General features: G+C 54.1%; 1 protein-coding gene across 4 annotated transcripts in view; it reads left to right on the top strand.

The window, feature by feature from the left end:
* FAM214B (family with sequence similarity 214 member B) overlaps positions 1-26,329 on the top strand; it is a 39,514-nt gene that overhangs the window by 9,370 nt on the left and 3,815 nt on the right. Inside the window, exons 3-8 of one of the 4 annotated variants that reach the window (XM_027722231.2) lie at positions 17,959-18,103; positions 20,215-20,307; positions 20,905-21,106; positions 22,897-24,179; positions 25,719-25,777; positions 26,102-26,198. In XM_027722231.2, the coding sequence (XP_027578032.1) occupies positions 23,076-24,179; positions 25,719-25,777; positions 26,102-26,198 (1,260 nt within the window). In that variant the 5' untranslated portion in view covers positions 17,959-18,103; positions 20,215-20,307; positions 20,905-21,106; positions 22,897-23,075. Of the gene's footprint in view, positions 1-13,185; positions 15,443-15,501; positions 16,021-17,958; positions 18,104-20,214; positions 20,308-20,904; positions 21,107-22,896; positions 24,180-25,718; positions 25,778-26,101; positions 26,199-26,329 lie in introns of those variants that run through there. The other 3 variants (XM_027722233.2, XM_039384259.1, XM_027722229.2) reach the window with 3 other exon arrangements.

Raw genomic sequence — 26,329 nt, 5'->3', positions numbered from 1 at the left:
ATGCAGCCCCGTCCCAGCTGTGACATGGGCTTGGCACCGCTGGGCTCCTGCCTGACAGTCTGTCATCCTGAGCCGTTCTCCTCAGGCAGCAGCCTCAGGGTGGGTAGCCAGGGGTCTTTTGTCCATGTTCTTCCCTCTTTCACCCCTCACTGGGGTATGGGCAGGCAGCTCCTGTTTACACACCTGTTCTTTTTGAAGCCTTGAGTTGCAGAGCAGGCCCAACCAGAAAAAAAACAGTCTCTTGAGCCCTCTCACTGTATCATGGAGGAAAGCGAGTCATTCTGCTGCCCTTGCTTATCCTCAGTTAATCAGTGGAAGTGGCTCCGGTCATGCCTTCACTTTCCCAGGATGCCTGGCGCTGTACCATGCTGTCCACCTCACAAAGCCAGTTTGCCTTACACCAGGGTATCTGTACTCTGAGGGAGAGCAGACTCTCTCATGTGCCTTCTGATATGGTCTGAGACCATTCTCTGGGGCAGGTGAAGGAGAGGTTAAACATTTTTGAAGCTGCCTTTGCATAGACCCAGATACTGGTAGAGAGCTGGCTCCTGTTGCTGAAGGGAGCTGGGAACATTGTACGCTCACTGCACAGAGAGAATGGCTCAGGAAGCAAATCTCCAGCCTGGCAATAGTGTGAGTGTGATTGAGACCTGACCTGTCATCCATGATATACCTTAAGGCCTGGATGTGAGCCAGGGGAAGGGACCTGCTGGCAGCAAGCACAACCTGCCCGTGTCAACGTGGATGTCTGTGTGAGCTGTAAACCTCTCTCGTTACACCTCTCAAAGGTCACTACTCACAGTGAGCTACAACACCCTGCTCACAGCTCTGCACCCAGCCCAGAGCCAGAGGAGAACAATGCTCTCAGAGAATGCTCTGGGGTCAGATGTCTGGGCTTACCACGAGGTGGCCAGAGTTTGTCTGGAACTAGGATGTTCAAGCAAAAATGGACAGGAAAGGATGCCTGTCCGTGAGCTACCCAAATGGCCCTGCACTCACAAATGTCACGATACTTGCCTGAGCTGTGACCCCTCCATCCAACTCTGAACTAGTACAAGGCATCAGAAATTCCCTAGAAAACCATTTCACCATTTCCAATCTGCCACAGTGTACTTCTCTGAGTTAGGGTTGCTGTAACTGCCTACTGCTGTCAAGTGCTACAGTTCCAGTCATCTTAAAACTCCCAAATAGGCAAGACTTGTTTGAAAAATGTCCCCTGGACTCCAGACCCTAGTGTTGCCAAGGGAGAGCAAACAAGGAGGTGGAAGCTGGGACATGGAGGCTCTGGAAAGCCGCCTGCAGCAGACAACAGTGTGCTTCCTCCCTCTCACTTCCAGCAGCCTCCTTCCCTTTCTAGATGGAAACAGCTTGCAGCTGTAGCTTCCTTCCCACAGAGGAAGCTGGGACACTGGTACCTGACACTGAAGGACATTTTGGGTCAGCAGCTCGAGCACGGCTTTCTGTGTATGTGACCTTCAGCACTCGGTGTGAGAGTTGGCGTTAGACTGTGTTATGGGTGCAGAAGATGTCAGAGCATGGTCAGAATCCCCTGAGCCAAACTGCAGTTCCCTCTGAGCCTACTTTCACAGCCTGTGGTTTCTCATCTTTCCTCTGGACTGAGGCCCCAAGATGTGCTAGAAAATATCACGGAGTGATGCAGAGCCCAGCAAATGAGGCTCTGGGTTATGTGTGTGTGTGTGTTGGGGTGGGAATTGCCACTTTCTAGGGAAGAGGGTGTTTTCTCTTTTGCTTTGTACAGCACCTTGCATGCCAAGATCCCAGCCCGGGGCTAAGTCTCTGGGGCACTGTGACCCCATGAGTTACAACTGTGTCATCTTTGAAGTGCTGCTCCCTCCTTTTCTGTCTTGCCTGCTCATACTGCACATTATTAAGCACAGCACAAAGCATGAGAAAAGCCCAAAGGCGACGGGGTCACATACTCTGCTCCCGATTTGGGGAGGAGTTAAGGCAGTCAGTGCTGGAATAAGCATTTAGGAAGAGGCAGCCAAGAGAGATTTCCTCCTGGCTGAGCCGTGGTGTTGAAGTTTGGAAAGTACTGTGTGGGTTACGTGCTGCTTCCATTGCCTAAGGCAAGTCCAGGACATGCATATCTGCTGAGGTGGGGACACCGTCCTGAGCTACATCACTCTTAAAAATTGGCTGGTGTCTGTGGGACATGAGGAGCAACTGAATGCAGATGCTGCTGCAGGAAGACTGGTGGGGATTTCAGCAGAAAGATGATAAATCATTGAGACCAAGAGGAAACTTTGACTTGGTGGGTGTTTCTACCTTCATTCCCAAAACTGTGAGAAGATAGCTGAGTCGAGCAGTGCTGTACAGATTACCCTGTCTGGAAGATGCATAAGGGATCGTTTGCAAGAGCCACCTCTGTGCTCAGCTCAGACCTGGAGAAAATGCCAGGGTGCTGTGCACCAGGGTTTTTTTGCTGCCAGTCAGCACTGCTGGAGCTGTGCAGAGTGAGCACAGCACCAGCACGGTCAGGTTAGCACTGCCACTCAGCAATGCCTTTCTATACCAGCGTTTGCATTGCTGATGAGATTAGCATAGCTGGGCCAGCAGTGGACAAAGGGGGTAATTCTCAAGATCCTCTCTGCTGTGGCTGCCAGCAAAATGAAGCAGTTATAGCATCAAGTAGCAAGTCTGAGCTTTGCTTTCTATTCATCTTCTAACAGCAGCAACAGCTAAAAATATGAGCAGTTTTTGAGAAACTGGAATATTCTCAGGCTTTTTGTCTGAGTCCAGTCTGCCAACCTCTCCTCTAGGCTGACAGTCTGGGATCTTAAGGTATTTGCTATGATCTGTCCTGGCCATGTAATAAATCTGGAGAGAGAGAACAGAAAAAAACAGTGGCATCACTCTGCCAACCTAAAAGTGCTCCTCTTGCTGCTGTGCCTGTTCCCTGTAACCAAAGAGCTGTTTCATGGCTTAGATTTGTTGTGGAAACAGAATTGCAGTTCCTCTCTTTCTCCTGTGCAGCTATCTCCCTGGCAGCCCAGTAGGAATGATTTATTATAGATTTCAGCTCTGTTTAATTCGTTTCCCTACAATATTACACTGTTAGAGTAACTGAGCAAAACGCAGTGGTGTTTCCGGAGGAAGGCTGCTATCAGAGGCCACCCCTGTAGCAGAGGCTGGAAGCAAGGAGGAACAGTTTACCAGGAAATGCCTGTGTTTGTGTGCTGGGTGCTTTGGGGAAGGAAAAGGCATCTCACCATTAAAGCTTCCTCACTACAGGACTCCAGACATTGCTGATGAACCTCTTTAAGCAGCAGTGAAAATGCCACCCTCCAGAGCCTGGGAAAGGTCTGACCAAAGTGGTGGTCTGGAAAGAAAAGTCAAATTCTGTCCTTAAGTCAACCTCAGTGCTATTTTTGGAGTGGTTTTTGGTTTGGGGTTTTGTTTGAAATTACTTTTTGGTGGTGGTGGTTTGCTTTGGGCTTTTTCTGGTACTGAAAAGAAATGGTATTGCTTGTGCAAATCCCTGTAAGAAAAGAGAGAGAATTTCCTTTGGAGTGAGCCTGCCTGAAACTCGATACGTCTCTGATGTGTGTTAACAGAGAAATGAAAAGATAGTGCCATAAAGTGATAGGGGATAATGAATTTCCTCTACTATTATGTTGTCCTGGGAGATAGAGCTGGGGCAAGGGTATTGCAATAACGTTATGCTTTGCATGACAACAGCAGCAAATACCACCTTAACACACATCCCTGGAGAGGGGTGAAAGGGTCAGTTTTCACAGCGTCCCCAGGAAGGTGGAGCAAGGCAACCAAGAAGACAGGAGCCTGGGAAAAGATGCCAGGAGATTTGCAGATGAGCAGTGCTTAATAGCTGTGCATTTTTTGCAGCTTAAGTTCTGCTTTCCCATTCCGTGGCCCAGCTGAACTGGACAATGCTGGGCTCTTAACCTCACTGCAATCTTGAGAAACACAGTAAAGAAACCATAACTTTAATAACATTTGTGAGATGTCTGACCCAGAGCCTGAATGAACAAATCTTTAGCTTCTCTGTCTACAAGGCAGATAGATGGGTGGTGGCTTGTTAACCGCACCAGGCAGGGATTTTAAAGGATTCCGCGGTGGGTGAACACTGCTGTAGGCCTGATCCTGGGAAGCTTAACTGGTAAGCAGGTCCTCAAAAGGGTTTCTGTAGGTGTGTGGTGAAAACAGAGAGCCTGAAATCAGTACCTGTAAACTTCTCAGCTCCTAGAGCTGGACCAGAGAATCAAGTCTGTACTCAAACACATGAATCTTTCAAAGTAAAAAATGCCCTGACCTGCTCTCAAGGAAACATCCCCTACCAGCCTTCTGGGACTTAGGGCACTCCTCTGGTTTACAATGCTCTATCTGGCTCTTTAATTTTTTTTTCTGGGCACTGCTAAGTTATGTGCATCTGGTGCAGAGCCCTGAATGTCCTGGTCCCCTCTGGTGACAGAGAGCACATGGGTAAGTTTGTGGGTGCAGTCCATATGGCCAGCAGCAGATTGGGGCCAACTTCTGCTTCAAGAGGTGTGGGAACAGAGGAGGCTAACAATTCGGAGAGCTGCTCAATGTAGGACACGTGGGTACCTTTAACTCTTCCCATCCATCACTGGGGTTCTCAGAGGTCTTGCCCTACTGCCCACGCTGTGCCAGGGGCTGGGGGCTGCCCACCCTTCCTAGGGGCAGGGACAGCTGTGACTCAGTTTCCATGTGGCCTGAGGAGAATCATAGAATCATAGAATCATAGAATCATAGAATCGATTGGGTTGGAAAAGACCTCCGAGATCATCGAGTCCAACCCTTGGTCCAAATCCAGTCCATTTACTAGATCATGGCACTCAGTGCCACGTCCAATCTGCGTTTAAAAATCTCCAGGGATGGTGAATCCACCACCTCTCTGGGCAGCCCATTCCAATGCCCGATTACTCTCTGTAAAGAATTTTCTCCTGATATCCAACTTAAATTTCCCCTGGCGGAGCTTAAGCCCGTGCCCCCTTGTCCTATTGCTGAGTGCCTGAGAGAAGAGACCACCCCCCACCTGGCTAGAACTTCCCTTCAGGTAGTTATAGACGGTGATGAGGTCACCTCTGAGCCTCCTCTTCTCCAGGCTAAACAACCCCAGCTCCCTCAGCCTCTCCCCATAGGACTTCTGCTCCAGTCCCTTCACCAGCCTTGTTGCTCTTCTCTGGACCCGCTCCAGCACCTCAATATCCCTTCTGAACTGAGGGGCCCAGAACTGAACACAATACTCAAGGTGTGGCCTCACCAACGCAGAGTACAGGGGAAGGATCACTTCCCTGCTCCTGCTGGCCACGCTATTTTTGATACAGGAGCGGGGTGGAGCAGGACCGGAAAGGGGCAGAGGGGAAGTTACAGCAGCTGGTAAGAAATGGCATTTCTGGGTGCTGCAAGGTGGCCCTACCCCATCCTGTCTGCAGAGCTGCTGTTTTGGGGTGCAGTGGTACAAGGCTGCTCTGTCTGCCATGGAGCTGGTGTTTCAGAGCATTGCTGGGCAGCTCTGTGACAGCTGAAGAGCTGGCATTTTTGGGTGCTGCAAAGCAGCCCTTGCTCAATACTGCCTTCTCCCGTGCCAGGGATCATGCCAGGAAGGGAGAGCTGGCTGTACCTTCCATCCCCTCTGCATTTCCATGTGCAGGGTGTATAATTGCTCACAGTCCTATGGCACTGCTTCCTCCAGTGTGTGACTGTGGACTGCTGATTAGGATGTGGGTCTGAGCTTATCTCAGACAAGGCAAGAATCAGCGTGCAGGCTGTGTAGGTAATGACATGGCATCCCTTGCTGTCTCTCTTTTGCTCCTGCTCATGGAGCAATGGCTCTACCTGGAGGCAGGAGCAGAGGAGTCCTTGCAAGAGTGATAAATGGGGGTGCCTGGTCCCAGCTGCTTCCTTCCTTATCCCTATTACTTCGTTGTAGCCCCAGATCTGTATGCATGGAGCATGTTTTGTAATAAACCTGCTGAACTGAGGGAAGGTAAAGCAAAACTGTAAAGAGTTGTGAGCCTGACCCCTGCCCATGTCGCTGCATCAGTGTGGGGCACAGTAGTTTGTAATGATGATGAGCATGGCCAGACATCCCTCCCACCCTGTTTTGTGTATCTTATGCATCCTGCAAGCCACCAGCAGATTGTTATACAGCTCTTTTGTAAGTGGAGGGTGGGTCTGGCTTCCCATCGATGCAATGCCTGGAACTGCCTTGCTTCTGTGAAACTCTCTTCATTTGAGGCAGTGCCCTAAGGGTTAAGCCATGGTTGTGGGATAGGGTTTGTAACAGGAACAAAGAGGGCTTTTAAGGTCTGTGTTGGGCTAGGAATAGAGGGAATGGATTGAGCCTTTCCCAGTGTGTTGAATTACAAAGGTCATGGAGACCCTTTTGCTGGGAGGCAGCACAGATCGAGGTCCCTGCTGGAACTGGGGCAGAGAAAAGAATTTGTGAAAGTCAGTGAGGGCAACTTTGTGGAGAGCTTTAAAACCAGGTGAAAACTGGAACTGTATCCTGAGAGAAATTATTATTGAACACAAGGCTGGAGACCTGCCTTGGGATTTTTGAGTGGTTTGGTTTTGTTCTGCCCCCTTCCCCCTATTGCATTTGCAGCTGCCCCCACACATGGTGCCTCAATTTGCAGTATCACTGGTGTAGCCAGCACTTGGGCTTCTCCAGCCTGCTCTGGGCTGGTGAAGGCAGCAGAAGGTAAAAGTCAGTGCCTGCAAGGGAGGATCTTTCTAAAATGCAGAATAGGAGACAGTCCCTGGTGCATGCCTACCCAAGCTAAAACTGGATTTTTCATGTGTAGTCAGGCAGGAAAGCCCAATTCTCGCTGCTTTCCTAGCCCATCTGCTTAATGTTGTCTGCTCTGGATGCCCCATGGGGCAGAGCAGCAGAGGGTCCAGCATAAGGAGCTTGGGTATGGATGGATGGCACAAACCCTCTGTTTCCCTTCTCACAACAAGGTGAAAAGAGGATATGGATAGTTTCCATCTCGAGCTTCAGGTGGCATGAGCCATCCATCCAATCCACCCAGTATATGTATGGAGGACTGACTGCAGGAGCATCCCCTTGCTGAGGGGTGTTAAAGGCTGCTGAGACAACAAGGGTTTCCAGCTTGCAGGAGGGGTGAGCACCAGCTGTGAGCCACACAGTGTGTTTTCCAATTTTAGCAAACCTGGATTTGTGTCACTGACCAAAAGGTGGCTTAGTCCTTAAAACTGTCAGGCTGGGTTAGCAGGCACTTTGCCATTCAGCTTTGTCCCCTGGCACAGGCATGCTCCCCCCATCTGATCTTTCATTTAAAGGAATTCCACTTCTGATCTTTGTGTTGGATCAGATGACCTTGAATGTGAATTTTGGAGCAAAGGACTGATGCTTTGTTGGGCTCTGCCTCAGACATGACAGCTGGTTCCAGGGAATACCTCACAAGGGTCTCTGCAGCTACCACCTAAGTTAACGGCTGAGAGGCTGCTCTATTTTTTCAGCACCAGAAAGCCAGAACTGTGGGACCACACAGTGTCCTAAGAAAGAGAACCCAGAAAGGGAATTCTTGGTTTGGAGCTCTCAGAAACCATAACTGTGCCCACCTTGGTAGCTGACCTGTTCTTGAAACCAGGAACCATTTCAGCAGAAGCATCAACGTCGTGAACTCCAAGAACTGGATCATCCTGACGAAAGAAGGGGCGTGCAGGGAAGCTCTTGGAGCCTACAGAACTTTATGGGACAAAACCTTAGATTTCTTTGCCCAGAGAAGGAAGAAAAGGCTCTGCACAGGCATGGCAAGGATCAAAAATTTAAAAATCCGGAGAAAAGCAGCAATTCTGGCATGCAGTTCTGAACTTTGGCAGAGAATTGTTCTTTATGCCTATTAATATGTGACATCCCAGCCCAAATTATTGTCTGTTGCTCCCTGGCCAAAGAATGGTTTACTCTGGCCTTCATTCCAGGGTGTCAGAGCCTTCTCTCCTGGCTGGGGCTGCATGACCCTGCTGGAGACATGATGCTTGACCGACTTGTCCTCTTGCAGCAACAGCAAGGCTTGTCCTGAGTAACCTTGCTGTGTGTCAAAATGCTTCAGCTCGCCAAGCACTCTTGGGTGAGAGGTACCAGTGTGACTTTGACCTGGGGGATGGGGAGAGGAAAAGAGGAGAGAAGAGCCTGTATAATCCCAGCGATTTTTTCCTATAGTCAATGGAAAATGGATCCTCCAGCTACAACAGGCAGAGGTGCAGGCCTGTGACCAGGTGTGCCGCACAGACCAGCATCTTCTGCCCACACCAAAGCTCTCCGGTGCTCCTTGACAGGTGGGTGTGCAGAGTTGCTCACTCTGCCTGCTGGGAGCTCTCGCTGGGCTTGACACAGCTGCACAGTGCCATCTCCCTCCTATCACCTGTATCTGCTCTGATCCTCTCTGAGAAGGAGACTGAGGTTAGCTGGGGAGCACTCAGAAGGGGTGATGCTGTGGAAAAGAGAAGGGAAAGAATATGAGGTAAAGCCTTTTTGAGCCTCAACCCTGAGCATTAGGGAATTGCCAGTCAGAGGAGCAGCCTGCAGACGTGTGTACATAGATCATGTGCATGGTTCCTACTGTCCAGACTCAGGAACTGGCCAAGCCTGTGGGCCCTGCATGCCCAGTGGCATTAGCTGATGCCAGCTGACCATAGCCATACTCAGAAGAAGTCCTTTTGTGGCTCCTGTGAGACTCTCCACCCTCGAAAGTAAAACTGGGAAGAGGCACAGCCTGGGGGGGCATGTTTGGCTGTACCCAAAGGCAGGTTGGCTGGCAGATGTCTCACCTGTGGGTCTGAGCTGCAGCAGTACTGGGTGACCCTCCCACAGCCAGCGTTGGGGGTCAGGCTGCTGGAGGGCTGATAAAAGGAGTGGGTTCGCTGGCAGACAGCCTCAGAGCCTGGAAAAAGCCCTCCCCCTCCTTATCTCAGTGCTGGCACAGGACAGCACTCCCAGCCTGCCTCTCTACCCTGTTTCCCCACAGTGGACTTGAGCCAGCAGTGTCACCTCCGCCCCTCCTGCCACTGGGTGCTGCAGGAGGAGAGGGCTCTGGCACGGCCAGGCCAGGCTTCCTGCCCAGTTTGCTGCCTTGCAGAGCCTGTGCCATTGTTACACACACATACACACACACACAAATACACAAACACTCCCCTTGCATGAACAGGCCTGTGGCAGAAATGGGTGAGTTAGTCAGGAGGGGTTGAATCACAGGGGAATGAGTCAGCAGGAAGCAGAAGGCAGGTGCTTGTCCAGGACAGGGCTTTAAGAGAGCCCAAGGGTCTGGCAGCTTATGCCAGGTCCCTGGGAGGTGGGGTGAGGGTGCCGAAGGAGAACTGGGAAAGCCACAGGGCTTAGCAGGTGGAGGCAATGCCTGTGGCTTGGGAACAGGCCGGAATCTTAGCTACATGCTAAACCTATTCTCTGGCCACATCTCCAGCTGTGGGTATGCTGCTATCCTGGAAAGGCTTGGGGCATCCTTAGTGCTGAGGCTTTCCCAGGAGGTACCAGAGATAAGCACTGCAAGAGAGAAGTGCAGCAACCAGGTATCCCTGCCTCCAGGGCATGGGGTGGATCTTCATCCCCTTGCAGGCCGTGGGGTGTCCAGCCAGCTCTGGGCAAGCTGAGCAGGTCTCTGTACTGGTCAGATCCTGCCCAGTAACCTTCACATCTTGTCTGAGAGAGCAAGTGCAGGATGGAAAATGAGCGATATCTGCTGGAGCAGAGAATGATGAACAGATAGCTCTGGATTGAGTGAACACAGCATGGAGGGAGAGCTGGGATGCAGATGATGTGCTGGAGATTTGAGGACGTGGTTTGTTGTTGGCTCCAAAATCCCTTGTGTAATCTGGGCTCTGCTGCAGACCCTTGAGAGTACTGCAGGGGTCACAGTTGGCTGCTTCCCTCATCCAAGGGCCTGCTCTGGGCTGTTGTGTTTCCATCTAGCCCAGCTGGTCTCTGCAGCGTTGGACTCCTAATTGTCCTGCTCGTCTCTCCTGAGGAGAGGTCTCTCGCAGGGAGGCAGGCTTGGTATCAGTGCTACAGGGGCAAAACCAAAGCACTCTCTGTCTAGGGCCAGACTTCTTGGAACAGCTGACTGGGGCTCCTGTCTCAGGATCACCTAGGTGTGTTGCAGCAGGCACTGGTATTGCTACCAGCCAAAGCAAGGATCAGATACTTGAACAAAAGCAGCCCCCACTAATCTCAGTGTTGAGGCAAGACTCTTTTTTCAGCATCCTCCAGGTGTGCAGGTGCAGGTACCTCTTGTCCTTCCTAGAGGTACTCCTGGCAGGAGGGAACCCAGCAGGCTCCAGCAGTCTCCAGAGATGAGCTCTGGCTTCTTGTGTGCTGCCATGGGCAGAGGCTGAAAGTGATGGGCTAGTGCAGCCAGACAGAGGGGAGGCAGCAAGGTGGGCTCTCACTGCTGCTGGAAGCTGTGGATTTGCAGTGAAGCTGGAGCTGGGCTCTCTCGGGAAGTGCCCAGGGACAGGATGAGAGGCAATAGCACATGAGGGAAATTCCAATTAGATATTAGGAAAAATATTTCCCTGCAAGGCAGTTAGACTCTGGAGTAGGGCCCAGAGAAGGGAATCAATCTACGCATTCGGTGACTTTCAGCCCTTGCCAGGGGCAAACCCCAAGCAATTTGCTTGAGCTTGACCCTGCTGTTAGCAGGATTGGACCAAAACCCTCTGAGGGCCCTTCCCACCATTGTTGTTCCTCAGTTCTGCAGTTCTCGGAGTGCTTGGCAATGTCACATCTCGTGGCCTATTGGACTGACTGGCTTGGAGGGAAACGGAGGAGTCAGGGTGTTGTTCTGTCCTATCTTGGTCTCATCCACACAGTATTAACTGTACCAGGAGATGGAGGCACTGCCTTAGCAGCATTGCTCAGCTCATTGACTTGTCCCAGCCTATCTTAGCTGGAGCACCCATCTCTCTGAAGGTCTGCATTACTTCCTCCCCACGTGAGCACAAGAAGCATGTGGGCAGTGAAGCACAGTGTAAATCATGCTCCCTGCTCTGCTGGCAGCACAGAGCCATGATCTGTGGGGGGGTGCTGATGTTGTTGGAAGGCTGGTGAGGATGCTGGCCCCCAGCCCTCCAGCTGGATGGGCTCCAGGTTTATCTTCCCCATGATGCCTGTCCCAGAGACAGTGGTGATTGGAAGGGAAGTCACCAGTAGCCTTTTTAGAGGTTCCAGCTGCCTGACCATCCTCAGCAGATGGAGGATGAGATGGGCCCAAAGGACTGTCTGGAAAGAATTATTTGCTCCCAGTATTTTCTGTTTCTTTGCCAACCTTTTATTCTCACGGTTGCTCTTTTCCTGATCCTGTCCTTCTGCAAGAAGGCTGCTGGCAGTCTTATCAGCCTTGTGTTCAGAAACGGTCTCACTCTGCGATTTATTGTATCTCCAAGCTTTGACCCCGGTCTGATGCTGCAGAAGCCTGTGTCTGGTGTGTCAGTGCTCAGAGGGTGTTTACAGTGTTTGCCCCATCCCGTCTGCAAGAGTAATGAACCAGAGCAAAGCGGTCTGCTCGTAGCCATGGTGCCTGGGTCAAGCTGGCCTGCAGCAGGAGCTACGTCTGCTCTCTCATCTGGCAGAGGCTGGGTGGATGTCCAGGCTCCCCAGATGCTTTTATATGGATTTTCAATGTCTAGGACATTGCCATGAAGCTTTGTTAGTCCCCAGATCCCTTCTCAAGTTACTTCTTTCAGCCTTTCCCTCGGGCTCATTGACCCTGGGCTGCGATGGCTCTCACTTCCTCATCAGTCCACTTGTTACTCAGTAATGCTCTGGACATTCTGGTATCATTTGGATATCCCTATTACAACACCCATGAGTATTGAGAGCAGCAGGATCTGGTGGTCTGGGCCAAGAGGCCCCTGAGGTCTGTTCCCAGCTGCAGGTACAAGTGCTACCCGGCTGGAGATGAACTGGTTTCTGGTAGCACTTGGAGAGCTCTCAGGTACCTCACAGGCTCTGTCTGCCTAGCAGGGTCAGGTCTCGAGGGACATCTGTGTCCTCAACAGCATGGCTGCCACCAGAGTTGAAGGCGTTTTGGACCCAGCGTCCTTGGGCTGGTTTATGAGGTCTCTGAGCTTTGTGTGTTCCCACAGAAGCAGCAGAGCAAAACATGGGTGCAACAGTGGCAGCAGGCAGAGTTTGCCCAGGGTTCTTGCAGAGACTGATGTGGGGGCTCATGCCCTGCACACAAGGGTTGTCTGGGAATGCAGCTGCCTCTTGAGCCTGTCCCTGTTCACTGTTGCTTCCATGAAGATGGAGGATGCTGATATGCCAGTGCCCCAGTCCCTACAGGTTGCACGCGCCAGATAGCCCCAAGGGCACGTCCTCTCCAGCCTCTTCCTGGTTTGAACCAGTTGAGGTTTGGCTACCTCTCCATCTCCATGCAACACCCAGGTGCCAGGTGGATTTCCCCTTCCATCCAGAGGGCATCCCTGGCCATGTGCATTGCTCAGAGCCCTGGCAGCCCTACAGGAACCCCTGTGGAGGGGGTGGCAGGTGCACTGGGCAGACGGCTCTGCTGTCAGTGGGACCCCATGGGTGGTTCAGTGTGTGTGGACTAGGAGGTTTGCCAGTTTCACAGGATGTAATAGGAGCTAGACTGTGTCTCCCACTGCCCTGTGTATGGATATGCCTGCAGTCAGACATGACAGTCCCTCCTACCCCCTTGTTTCCCTTCTAAGGGGCTTGTGCTCTCATGTGTTTGACTTCATTACGGGCAACAGTATGAGTGTTTACAGATGAAAACTGTGACACCCTTTTCCTAATTCCAGCAGGGTGTTTCTCACCTGCAGTCCTAAAGGAAGGAGAGGCTTTCCTTTTCCGTGACAAGGAGCAGGACATTGAATTCATAGCACAAATCCTCCTTCCCTGCTGTAGCCCTGGTTGCATCCAGCTCTTTACAATCAAAGATGGATAAAGCCTCGCCTTTATGGCCCGAATCCCTGCCCAGCCCATGTCATTGCTCTGGCCTGGGCTCGACCTGAGCTTTTCTAAATCGCTGCTGGATAAGGGTGAGTTGGGTGGGTGTGCACAGCCGTGTGTGTGTGTTTGCATGTGGTATCTCCTCCCCCTGTGCCACATACACATCTAGCACAGGGAGTGGAAAAGATGCTGAATGTCCCCACAGCTGCTGCAGCCTTATCTGCAGGCTGCAGCTTGGTTACCAAGAGGGAGGCCCGAGTGCCTGTGCTCAAGCACCTCCCTTGCAGGGCTCTTACAGTAAAAGGAAGTGTATTGCAAGAGGGGCTGCAGTGGGGATGGGCAGTTCCACCAGGCAAATCCTGTGTGCACAACCCTTGCTGCCCTCCCCACTGCAGACACTTGGCCTGCTCTCTCTGCCAACGTGTAGATTTGACGCCTGTGTCCGGAGCTGGTCAGAGTAATTCAGCATCCCTGGGACTTTCTCCTCTGCTCCGCGGTGCCCAGTGACCATTTGGGGAGGTAGGGAAAGGTGATGCTGCCGTGGTTCTCTCAGGTGGGTCTCAGGGACTCATCAGAGGAGTGTGTGTGATGAGGCATGGGCTGGTGGGGCTGCAGATGTGTGGCAACCAGGGGTGGGAGGAGAGTGGGGTAAGTTGAGGTGTGAGCTGCAGCAATAAGGAGGCAACAGAGCACAGGTAAGGAGCTGGGGACACCCCTTGGGGGGTTGAGGAAACAGGGCAGGACCTGCGAGTGGTGGAGGTTGGGGTGGGTATGAAGAAGAGCACACTTGTGGGGATACAGAACCCAGCTGCCACGTGAAGGATGTGGGGAAGGTGAAGTGGTGTGCATCTGGGTTCAGGCAGTGTGGATGGCTACAGGGTGTCAGGGTACAGAAGGAGCTGGCTTGGTAAGGAGCAAAGACGGGGCTGTGGATGCCTGGGGCTGTATACAGTGGTGAACAGAGAAGAGAGGTGAGAGCAGAGGTGGGAGCAAAAGGGATCCCATCACCTGCTGATTTCTGTGCTGTCTTCTCCTGGCTCAGAAAGCGTCACCCCACTGCCAGAGCTCCCTGTCAGAGGCTCCTATTTATGTACCCAGCTAGTGGTGCTGGAGAACGGGCTGGGCTGTTCGTGCTGCACATGTAGATCAGGCTTCCCATGGTGCACTGCCCAGGACAGGGAGCTGACAGGATGGGAGTTACTGTGATTGCCTTGCCACTGGAATTGAGTTAAACAGGTTGGAATAGGGTTTGCAGGGCTTCTGATAACACCAACCCCAGGATGTTATTCCTCCTCTTGGGAGATCAAGTAAAAAGGACTATTACTGCTAACATTTGTGCATTACTTAGAATGGTGAGGGCCTAGTCCAGCTTGGACCTGGGGGATGCCTCCCTTGGACAAATACCCTTATCGAACTTGAGACGTGGCAGCATGTTGGTGCCCTGGTCATGGCCAGAGACCTCAGGTGTCATGCAAGCACAGAGCAGAAGTGGCCCCTTTGCCAAGACCCACTTGCCTTCTCACAGCCATCCTGTAACTGTCGACATAGGCATGTGACTTTGTAATCACCAACGGTGGAAAATTTTCCATTGCTTGCAGTTGGCATCAAGGTCTGGCCTGGAGCAGCCAGTCTGCACGGTCACCCAGTGGCCAGGGTCCCTGTCCCTCAGGCCACCGCCCCTGGAGAGGGACAAGAGGACTGGAAGGGAGCTGGCCGACATGTCCCTGTGCCTGGGTGGCCAGGGGCTCACTTTCACTGCAGGTACTTTCTTTGTTGCCTCAGGGTGACAGCTGAGGCCACTGTGGTGCTGCAAGGCCAGCACCCTGGGGCTCCCCAAGGCTGGCAGGTGCGGTGCCGGCTGCACCTTCCCCTGCGGACGATGGTGCACGGCAGCTACACCAAGGTGAAAGGACGCAGCTTTTTATGAGGCAGAGCCAGCCCGGAGGAATTCGCTGCTTGTGGACAGCTGTTGTCCTGGGCCTGGCTTGTGTCCTCCAGCACTTCCCACTCGGCCCTTCCTCGGGGAGGGGAATGGGAGCTGCCTACCCTCCAGACTCCCTGTGCCAGGCGAGTGAGTGGGTGCCACCTCCGGCTCGCGGGGCTGAATAGCCGCGGTGGAGCCCAGCAGCATCCTGCTGCCTCTGCAGGGATCCTCTTGGGCAGCGGAGAGTTTTCCCCACCCCCAGCTCTGCCGCTGCCTCTTTGTTTTCTGGCAGAAGCCTCTGTGCCTTTTCATTGCCGTTGAGGCGCCGAGCAGGAGCCTACATGTGCCGTGTGCGCGTCTCGCCGGGAATGTGATGCGGGCTGGGAAGCCTGCCGGGCCAGGCATCTCCCCTGCAGGGCTGCGGAGGCCAGACGGCAGCTTCGGGGTCTCCTTCCCATGGACTGTTCCTCCGGTCGAGCAAGGCTCCGAGGCCGCTAGTCTTCTTCACAAAACCCTGTTTCGCGTTGGCAGCGCTTCTGCACCTTGCCACAAGTAGAGTAAGTTGGATGGGAAAGGGCCGGTCCTCAGCTGGGCTCTGCTGGGCACTCGTGCTCTCCGCTGTGGTCCTCCCTCGCTCCCGCTGGGAAGGCACCTGAGATTAGAGCAGCGCCAGGAGCTCTGGAGCTGGATACAGCGGTGGCTGAGGATTGCTTGTGCTGCGCCTCTCTCCGTGTATTTGATCTCTCGACTTCCAGCAGGGACTGAATTCCTGTGCTGGATTCTGGGCTCGGCTCTTGTGAAAGGATCCAATTATTTCAGAGCTTTGAGCATCTCCATTTGCTGCCCATATTTGCGGCGCCCGGGTCTGTGCTGGCTGGAATTCCAAGTGATTAACGTGGCTGTGACATCCCTCCTAGGGGTGTTATCTTTGCTCGCTGTCCCCCATCGCCCCCCTCTTCCTCCTCCGGCAGCGAGCGAGCGAGACAGGCAGGCAGAGACAAAGGTCTGTCCTCAACCTGGGCTGTCCTCCCTGTAAGCGGCTGCTGCATGGGATTTCCCTGCCCTGCCTGCTGCAGGTTTCCTGGGCTCCCGGTCGAACGCTGGAGCTGGGCAGCCGTGGGGCTGTATTGCTGAGGTTTGAGCCTGCTGGGCTGGGTGGGCAGGGGGTGCTGCCGGCTTTGGAGAGCTGCCTGATTGTCCTGCCGGATTTTAAGCTGCTTTTCATTCTTTGACTGTGCTTTCCTGGGAAGAGGGGCAGCCGTGCATGGAGGGGAGGCTGGCGGGGAGAGGTTGGACGTGGGGGGAAAGCTATACACAGGTGGCCGTCGCATAATGGGATCTGCCTGCAGACCCTGTGAGCCCCCCTTCCCAGTTGCCGGCTATTGTCAGCATCGCTGGCTGCACGAGAGGCACCTGGGCAAGGTGTGCAGAGGCGATCCATGCCACGACGTGGGGCATCGGAGGGAGAAGGGGTAAGTCCCTGGGCTGGGAGCTCTGCTCCGGCTCCCCCACCTCCCAGGAGAGGTTTCATTGTGTTATCCCGACTTAGCCGAGCAGAAGGGCTCAGTCCCTGCGGCACCTGTGTGTGGGGCTGGAGAGGCGTCGCATGTTGCTGGGCAGACCTCAGCCCCTCGGGAGCCTGCTGCAGCCTGGACCCCCAGCAAAGTGCCCTGCAGAGCGGGCTGCTCTGTCCCCAGGGGCTTCTGCACCCCAGTCAGTGCCCCCTCCTACGGGATGGGAGGGAGGAAGGGCAGCAGCAGCACCTCACGAACGCCGTGCTGCGGGCAGAGGGAGGTGTCGGATCTGCCTCTGTAGAAGCTGGTGGTTTCCAGGAGCTCGCACTCCTAACATAGGCACTGCCTCTTGCCCAATCCTTCCCCTCTGGGCTCGGGCTTCCCCTCCATTACTAGCAGGGGCCAGCACTGAGTGAGGCTCTGCAGCTGCATAAATCTGGCATGGCAGGAGGCCTCCTGAGGACCCCCAAGAGCAGCACTTGCCCTTGCAGTGGGACAAGGATGCTCCCTCCCTCTGCATCCTCTCTCCCTCCCTCCCCTCGTCCCTCCCCCTTGTTTCCACCAAGTGTGAGCTCCTTCAACCCCAACCTGAACTCCGGGATAGTGCCAGAGCCATGGCTACTGTGCCTTCAGGCACAGTTTACTCCTCTAGCATCTCTCTAGCCAGCTTCTCCCCAGGATTGCCACCTCTCCTGTGGACAGTGCTGGAGGTAGTCTGTCTCTCTCCTGGTGGTGATACGCCTGATCTGTCATGCTGTGCAGAAACCCTTCTCCAGTGGCAGCATTACTGCTAGTGCTGCCATCCCTCAGGGTTGTGACGGAAACTTTCTGCCTGCTGGCACTTTGCAAGCTCTGCTCTAGACTGTGCCAGGGAGCTCCTGTGTTTGCACTTGCACTGGTTAGATTTCCTCCCTTCTCCCTGGGTTCAGATAGGACCAATGGAGCTGTGATTTATCCTCCAGACAGTCTGTTTCCAGCAGTTTCCGTTGCCTCTTCTCTTGCCTTGTGCTCTGCGCATTCTTAGAATGACTATATGCCCTCTTGTAATGACAGCCCTTCTACTTCCTGGCTGTGTGGTTCCTGCTTCACCCCCAATGAGGCTGCAAATGTCTCCTTACCACTTCTCAGGAGACGAAGCAGGAGAGAGGAAGGCAGTAAAAGCCAATTAGGGGTTGGTTTGGGGTTTTTTTCTGGTCTAAATGATGGAAGGACTCCTTTTGGCTCTGCCAGCCCCCGAGCATGGTGCTCTGCCCCAGCTAGCAGTGCCCAGGCCAAAACCTCTTGTCCGCTAGCCATGTGTCCCCTTGACTGGCTGGCAGTGCTGGTCTGGGAAGCCACATGGATCCCCACTGGACAAGCATGGCCCCTTCAGGCACAGCTCTAGCTTTCTTCCTTGCACCAGTGCTAAGCTGCCAGCCCTGCCAAGCTCCCCTTTCCAAGGGCTCTGCAGATCCTGCCCCATGACAGACACCTCCCTGGCTGGCAGAGCTGCCCTGCACCCATCCCACCTCATTTCTGACTGGCACAGTACAGCTGAAACAGCAACAGTCCTTTTGCAGGCTGCAGGCATGTGGTACAGCTGCTGCATCGCCCAGACAGGGACCCTTCCTCACCCACCATCCTGCACTGTTGCCACCAGGCTGAGACCATGGTCTGTTAATCCTGGGTTCCCCCTGGATGTGCTAATAGGAATGGAACCAGCAGGTAAGCCAAGTCTCATGACCCTCTCTGTGTCATTCTGTGTCAGGATCTAGTGGCTTGGTGTCCCCAAGGAACAGAGTGTTTCTGTCCCAGTGCCTGGGACACACTCCTTCCCTGCAGGTGTTTTGGCACTGGGTGTTTCTTGGCTGTTGAAGCATGGTGCCCTTCCCCAGGCAAAGGAATAGAGGAAAGCTGTGCCTGGCATAGCTCCAGATCCAGGTGCTGGGAGATCCTGGCAAAAGCACAGGGCCCCTCCTGTCTTCTGAGCACTGAGGGGGCCTGGGAGCCTGGCAAGAGCAGGGCAGAGAGTGGGAGGAGCTCTGGCTGGGCTTCCCTCAAGAGGCAAAGCCCTTTAAGTCATATTTGAGAGTCAGACCACCAGCACAGGCTAAAACACTGGCAAAATCAGCATTACTTGGGCTTGAGGGGGCCAAACCCTTGGCTTGGGCATGTGGAGTCCCATGTACTGCATCCAGGGGATGGTACCTGTGCTGGACCTGGACCTGGCTCTGTCCCATCCGTGTGACCAGAAGGGGGGCTCTGGCAATGCCTGGCTCAAGGGGAGGAAAAGGGAGAGATGATCAGGTGCTTTCTCCTTGTTGTCCCTGCTTGGAATGCAAGAGTCCCTGGTCCTGGCGTTGTTGTCTTGCTCTGTGGGGAGGTGGTGGGCTCCCCAGTGGGTGCTCTCAGAGGCTGAGCCCTACCGAGAGCTGGCTGGAAGTGCCCTGGGAGGCAGAGCTAAACACAGATAAGAGAACCTCCCCTGGACACGGTGCCTTGCATCTTGAAGAGGGTGCAAAGCAATGCTGTGCTCCAGCTGCTCTCCATCCCAGGCTGATGGGCACTTCTCCAGGGGGATGTACAAGAAGATCCCAGGGTGTAATTGAAGACACTTTTGGGTGGGCTGAGGAATTCTGGCATTTTCCAACACGATACTTCAGGTAACAGTATCTGGGCTGGCAAAACACAGTGCAGCCCCCTTTGTGTTCTAGGTCTCTGCTGGGGTGGGTGTGTGGTGTCAGCAGGTCAGCCTCTCCTGATGGATCCATTCTCCTGAAAGGCAGCTGCTGTTGGGGAGCAAATGGCTGTGACTTTGGAGGGGCGTGGGAAGGAGAAAGAAAGGATTCAGGTGAAACTGTATTTGTTCTGGCAGGGACACACACTTTCTCCCACTGCACCACGATGATTCTTGCTGTTGGTTGCTGATTTTCCTTCCCAGTGGTTGACTGTGCCACGCAAGTCACGGTAAAAGTCTCCCCCAGAGATGGAGGAGGGAAACAGCAACCTTCAAGGCAGGCAGAGCACAGCATGTTACCACCTCAGCATCCACCAGCAAATGAGGGCATTTACTTGCTTTCCTACATGCTTTGGTGCAGGCCTCATGTGGGGTGCAGGAGCTGGTCTTTGCAAAAAGCTTCTGTTGAGGTTTTGGACCCGAGGTTTATTATGCTGCAGCATTGATTTGCCCAACTGCAAGTGCCCCCTGGCTGCTGGTGCATTTTATCTCAGCAAGTCCTGTTCTGACTGGTTGCTGGCAGTGCCCTTCCCCACTACTGCTGACAGTGGCTTTTGGGCTGTCCGAGTCTGAGGGACTGGCCCTGGCAGCCTGTAATTACAAATCTTATTGGAAACATAATGAAAGAACAGCCTGTTTCCTGGGGCAGGTGAGGTCAGGCGGTGAGCACAGTGCTGAAGCTGCCTTCCCACCTGCAAGATGGTGGGATGCAGAACTTGCCAGACCAGGGTGCCAGAAGGGGTTTGCACTTGAATGTTGGTGCCTCTGAACATCCATTTGAGGTTTTTCTTCATTTGCCTGGCCGTGCTGTTTCCAGCTTTCAGAGCAGTGCTTGCTGCTGACATGGGATGCCCAGATGGTGACTTCCCTCTGGATGGCTGCTGCAGTGAGCCCCCATTTGAGGGATGCATGTGGAGGGAAGTCGGGAGGGCAGGCACCTTTTCTTCCTTCATCTGGAGGTTCCTGGGCTGGTAAAGCCCGTGAGCTGCCCTTCCACAGAGGTGCTGAGGGTGGAGGTGTCCTAGGGCTCCTGCCCACTCTGAAGATGTTGCGATATGAGCTGCTGCCTGGGCTGACTCTCCTCTCTGCCCTCTTTCAGGCATCAAAGCTGCAGTGCCGGTGGATTATGACTGCAGGGGAGCTGTGTTGCATCTGCAAATCTCAGCTGTGCATCAAGGGCACATCTGAGCAGGTGAGTGCTGTGCACATGAAAGGACTGCTGTCTTTGTGCTGGGGAAAGCTGGTGGGGGGTCATCATGGCTCAGGGCTGTCAGGCTCCTTGTTTCTGCCTTTCCTGACTGTCATCTCTTATTGGAAGAAAACAATTCCAAGCCCTTCTCCTTATCTGTAGGGCCTGAAATGTCCTGTGCTGTGGGTGGAAGGGGGAGGAGGTGAACATGAGACCAGGAGCTAGCTGGAGGCCCAGGGGTTGCTGCAGTGTCTTGTAAAGCAAGGCATGAAATGGTCGCCAGAAAGAAAGAGGAATCTGTTCATATGCACAGGGTTTCATACAGGAAGGCATGCAAAGGGGATGTAAAATACAATCCAGGTATGAGAGTTCACAGCTTAGCTTAAAGTACTTGTGGTTTAAATGTCAGTCAGGGTGATAGCACTGCCTGAGATGGCTGAGATGTATGTGGCCTTTGGTTTGGGTGGTTGGGAAAGGCTGAGGCTAAAAGCTGCCTTCCCTGGCTGTGTGACCCTGCAGAGGGGCAGTACCCTCCTGCCCTACTCCTGGAAAGCATCTGAACTACTGCAGGCCTGCATCTTCCACTTTCCATCCCCCCAGAGCCCCTGTGGACACTGAAGAGCTGGAGAGGACGTTGCAGAGGCTCGGAGGCACACCGTGATGGTGGGAGCCATTCCACGGCAGCCACGGCGCTTCTGGGGGGTGCCTGACTGGCAGGTGTCTTCAGCTGGTTGTGCCAACGACCGCCTGCTGTGGGACAGGGAAGTTAATCCGGAGATAAGCAGGGTTCTGCTGCAAAGGGGTGAGTGCGGGGGGCAGCCAGGGCAGGCTGCACTGGTGTGGGCTACACAGAGGGGTTGAGGTTGGCAGGGACATCTGGAGGGTGTCTGATCCAACCCTGCTGCTCAAGCAGGGCCACCTAGACCCATTGCCCAAGGTTGTATCCAGATGACTTCTGAATATCTCCAAGGATGAAGACTCCACTACCTCTCTAGGCAACTGTTTACAGTGCTCAGTCACCCTCAAAGTAACAAAAAAAATTGTGTTTCCTGATGTTCAGAGGGAACCTCTTATAGATATAGATATAGATATATAGATATAGATATAGATATAGATATATAGATATAGATATATAGATATAGATATAGATATAGATATAGATATAGATATAGATATAGATATAGATATAGATATAGATATAGATATAGATATAGATAGATATAGAGATAGAGATAGAGATAGATATATAGATATAGATATAGATATAGATATAGATATAGATATAGATATAGATATAGATATAGATATAGATAGATAAGATCCCCCTAAGCCTTCTCTTCTCCAAACTGAACAGTCCCATCTCTCCCAGCTTTCCTCACAGGACAGATGCTCCAGTCCCTTAATTTTTTCTTGGTGTCCCTTTGCTGCACTCTCAGGTGACTTCACCAGTGCTGAGCAGAGACAAAGGATCAGTTCCCTTGACCTGGTGGCAATGCTGTGCCTAATGCAGCCCTGGACACTGGTTTTTCTTTGCTGCAAGGGCACATTGCTGGCTCACGGTCAGCTTGGTGTCCACCAAGACCCCCAGGGCCTTTTCTGCTGAGCTGCTTTCCAACCAGTCAGCCCTCAGCATATCTTGATGCATTCCTTTTATCATTCCTTTTAAATAAAGTTCCTGGGCTCAACCATCCTGGCCTGCCACTTTCCCATCCCCATTGTGGCAGGGTCAAAATACCACATGCAGCCTTGCTCTCCAGATAGCCTTGATTCACCTGCAGAACCAATTTCCCTAGTGCTCACTTGCCCCTAAACCCTTGTTCCACATCAGGCAGAGCTGCCAGGCGTGGGCAGTTTGTCTTCAGTCTGCTGGTGACTTTTCCTGCATCTCCTCAGCTCTTGCAGCCATTTTAGTATTTATCATGCCAGAACTGAAAAACTCCTGGACAGGATTCTCACAGCTCTCAAGCTGGGCTGAACCAAAAGCGAGGTGCCATGCAGCATGGAGGAGGTCAGGCCCTTGGGGCTGGCAGGAGTGGGTGGATGGTGACCCTAGTACCACCCAGATGCTGATTTAGGTGGTGGAGGTGCCTGGTCCAAGCTGGCGGAGGTAAGGGGGATGCTAGGCCAGGTTCCTGTCCCTCCTGTGGGGCTGGCAGTGTAGGGCACCAGGTTGTCTTGGCCAGCACTGGGAGATCTTGTTGCTGTTGCCCAAAGGGGATTACAGGCCTGAGTCCCTCTGGGACTGGTCTGACCTGCCTGACTCCTGTGCTCCAGAGCAGCACAAGCACGTCAAGTCCCTGGCAGAGGGCAGGCCTCTTCCTCCCCACTTGTCCAGACTTGTCCCCAGTAGTCTCCTGCCTGGCTGGAGACTTCTCTCCTTGCCCAGGCTGGGAAGGAAGTGCTGAACCTGCAGGTGGGTGATGCCTCAGGGTTCCCCAGAAAGCAAAACCAGCCTAATTCCTCTTCCTGTCCCTGGAGCGGGAGGTTCAAGTGGGGCTGTGTGAGGGTGGGGCTAAGTTTCTTGCAGTCAGAAGTCTGAATGAGGGTGGGAATCCCGGGCTGATCTCCATCCTCCTACGCTTCTTTTTTCAGATGCTGTGCTGCAGACCACTCCATAGTGGAGGGCTCAAACAGAGATCCTGAGCAAGGGGGGTCCAGCTTCCACCCCCTGCCCTTGCACCCTGACCTGTGGCACTTTACAGTCCCACTCCTGCTGCTGCATGGGCTGCTCTGACTCCGGCTCCGCTCGGAGTCCAGGCAAGTGAGGCTCCATGCGGCACATCCACACAGAGACGTCCCTGCCCCCGGAGCACAGCACAGACCCCAGCCTGTCCCGGCCCAGCGGAGAGGCGCCCTTGGAGCCCTCCTCGCAGCGCTGCACCCACCGCAGCATCCTCATGGGCTACAACGAGACAGAGATCAAGCGCCAGAAGGTTTACCAGGTCTCCATCTTCTCCCATCTCTCCAGCTCCTCTGAGAGCACGGAGCAGCGGGCAGGCAGCCAGCCGGCTGTCAAAAGGGGATACCCTGAGCAGCGAACTCTGGAGGGGGGGCGAGATCCCAAACGAACTCACTGGGGTGACAGGGGGGTGGAGAGCAAGCGCGATGGGGGCCCTGGGCAGCCTTCCCTGGACGATGACGATTCCTTTGAGGATGGTCTGCTGGTGGAGGAGTTATCCCTGTGCGGCTCTGCCCAGCACTTCTCCCACAGCGGGCTGCGTGTGGTGGAGCACCGCTGTGAGGGCAGCCCCAGCCACAGCCCCAAAGCCAGCAGAGAGGACAAGTCACAGTATGTCTCCTCGTCCTCCTCCTCCTCCTCCTCCTCCTCCTCCTCCTGGCCCCAGCACATTGCTTGCAGTACTTTGCACATGAGAGACAGTTGCTCTGTCTCATCGGGGGATCATCCCACAGACTATGGAGAAAATGGGGAGCCAGCAAGTGGCCACAATGTACTTCACCTTGAATTGCACAGTATTGCACAAACAACCCAGTTGGACTCTGGTGGGAAGAGAGAGAAGCCAGCCAGCAGCCCAGCTCACAGCAGCAGGGCTGGTGGAGAAGATGAAGGGTCAGTGGTAGGCAATGGGTGCAAAGAGCCCCCAGCTCCACAGACAGCGCTCAGTCCTGAGCCCAGCAACCTGAGCTTCCAGGAGACAACACCCTGTGGGAGCAGCCACTTCAGCAGCAGCTGCCCAGCCAAAAGGAAGTTGCTGCCTGCTGGTGAGGTTGCGGCCGACTCCTGCTCTGAGGATGAGAGCCTGTCCCCACCGGCAAGGAAGAAGAGGGTCCTGCCATGCCACCCTGTCCCCACAGCGTGCCGCAGCACTGATGCCAAGGGGGCCCCTTTCTGGAATCACCTGCTTCCTGCTGCCAAGGTGAGCATTGCTCATGAGGGGAGGCAGGGAATGGCCTGGGGATACCCGGAGCTCACGACTGTCCTTGTGGGCAATGTAGTCCACTGTGCCCTGTACTGTCCTAGTGCTGCAGCACTGGTGTGAGCAAGGCAGGAGCTGACAGACAGCCCCAGGACACATGGTATGTTTCAACCAGCTATAGTCACTGGATTCTCTGCTTGCAACCAGCTTTCTGTCCCGGAGAGCCTTGCTTGGACAGGAGACAACATCCCCATGGCAGTGAGAGCTGGACACATGGCATGGGGCCACATGTGGTGTCTGATGGCTTCATGTTAAGCTGGATATACCAGCAAGCTTGGGAAAAGCATCTGGCCTCTGCCTGCCTGATGAGCAGGAAGGCAGATGAACTCCTGGCCATGATATCCATTAGAGCAAGGGTTTGGTGGCAGGGAGTGGGACTGGACATGCTCTGACCTAGGGGCCCAGCGTTGTGCGCACAGATGTCACTGGCTTTTCTGCAGCTTTTGGCATGTCCTCAGGGTGCCACAAGCTCTCAGGAATGGGATAGACTCCCAATGTTTGCAACTACCCTGCCAGCTCAGGAGCTGCCTGCGATTTTTCCCTTCTTATTGTGCCCTTCTGACCAGCTCCCTGCCCTCTCCCTGTCCTGCCAGCTGAAGCTGCAGCAGGCTCATGCCATACCTGGCATGCTCTTCTCTTTACCCGGGGCATCCCATGGTGCAGGGATCTGCAGGAACTGATGGCAGAGGCACCCTGGCTTCTTGCTGCTTGGAGCTGGGACACGCCATCCAAGGTGCGCAGCTGCATTCCTGCATGCCTTTTTCATGACTGTCCCCCAGCCCAGCTGTCCCCAGCACTGTCCTTGCAGAGTGAAGCCCTCCAGCAGCTTCCCTGGGTTTTCCCACCCGGTCATGCCAGCCAGCTCCATCATCCCTTTGTGTTGTGCTGCCCTTTGTGTGGCTTCCAGAAGGGAAAACCCCTGAAAAGGGGACGTCTTTAAAAGGAGGCTGCAGTGTAGCTCTGGCTTTAACCCCCCACCTGTAGCTGTAGGATCCTGGCTGTGGGCAAGGGTGGGCATCAAGCCCCTTTGCCCAGTGACACTGCTGAGGACTTTGCATGAATCACCAGGGGACTGAACTTCTCCCAGGCTGGTCGGGGAGTTTCCTTGTACGTGTCACTGGTCCCTGGGAGGTTCAAGGGGGTGTTGGTTCATGGCTATGGCTGGGGGTGTCTTGTCACTGGGGCTGGTCCTGAGACCTGCTTTGCAAGGTGGGAATTGTGTGCTGCACCCTCAGTTGGCTACCAACACCCTCATCCCCAGCTGAGTCACTCTGGGATTTGGGCAGCCCCACATCCCCACCAGACACCCCAGTCCTCATGCTGCCCTGCTGGCTACCCCTGCAGAGGCTTATGATGGCTCTTCATGGACAGGAGCCAGTTCCATCTGCTGGGGCCCTTGTGGGGCTGTGGGGCAGAGCAAGGGGTGCATGGTCCCTGATCGCTGCCCTAACACAGTTCTCCATTTCGTGTCCCCTCCAGAGTTCTGCAGATTGCACTGCAGTCGGGAGGAGGCTGAAGAGCGGGCTGCGCCTCAAATCGTGAGTGTCCTGGCAGCCCTGTGGGATGGAGGTGGGGGCTCAGGGTGCCTGGCCACCCCTGCACCCTGCAGCCCCACGGGAGATTCAGGTTGGGTTGAGTCCTCTTCCCTGCCCTGCCCTGCCCTGCCACAGGCATCTCTCCTCCACAAGACCCCAGGCTGTGGGGCATTGGGGGGTTTCTTCAGCACCTGGGGAGTAGTAAAGTGGGTTCAACCCCCAGCAAAGAAAGGGATGGGAGATCTGGAGAGGGATCCACATTCCCAGGGACATGGACAGCCTAGGGCTGCATGCTCTCCAATCCAACACCAATCTTCTCTCTCCAAGGCGACATCTCCGGAGCAGCCTCCGGAGGGGCACCAGGTCTCCCACAGCACCCTGGGCCACCACCACTGTCAGCCATGCTCTGCTGGGCAACTTTGAGGTAATAGAGCCCACCTGACAGGGGGAGGTGGGTCTTGGGGATTCCTGGCTGGACTGGCGATGGGTGTGAGAGGCTGATGGGAACCTGGCTGAGGGGCTGGGCTGATGGAAGCCTGGATTTGGGGCTGGGCT

Source organism: Pipra filicauda, unplaced genomic scaffold (genome assembly GCF_003945595.2).
Source record: "Pipra filicauda isolate LSUMZ 115617 unplaced genomic scaffold, ASM394559v2 scaffold343_size770392_pilon, whole genome shotgun sequence".
NCBI lineage: Eukaryota > Metazoa > Chordata > Aves > Passeriformes > Pipridae > Pipra > Pipra filicauda.
This window is presented reverse-complemented; position numbering and strand designations above follow the sequence as displayed.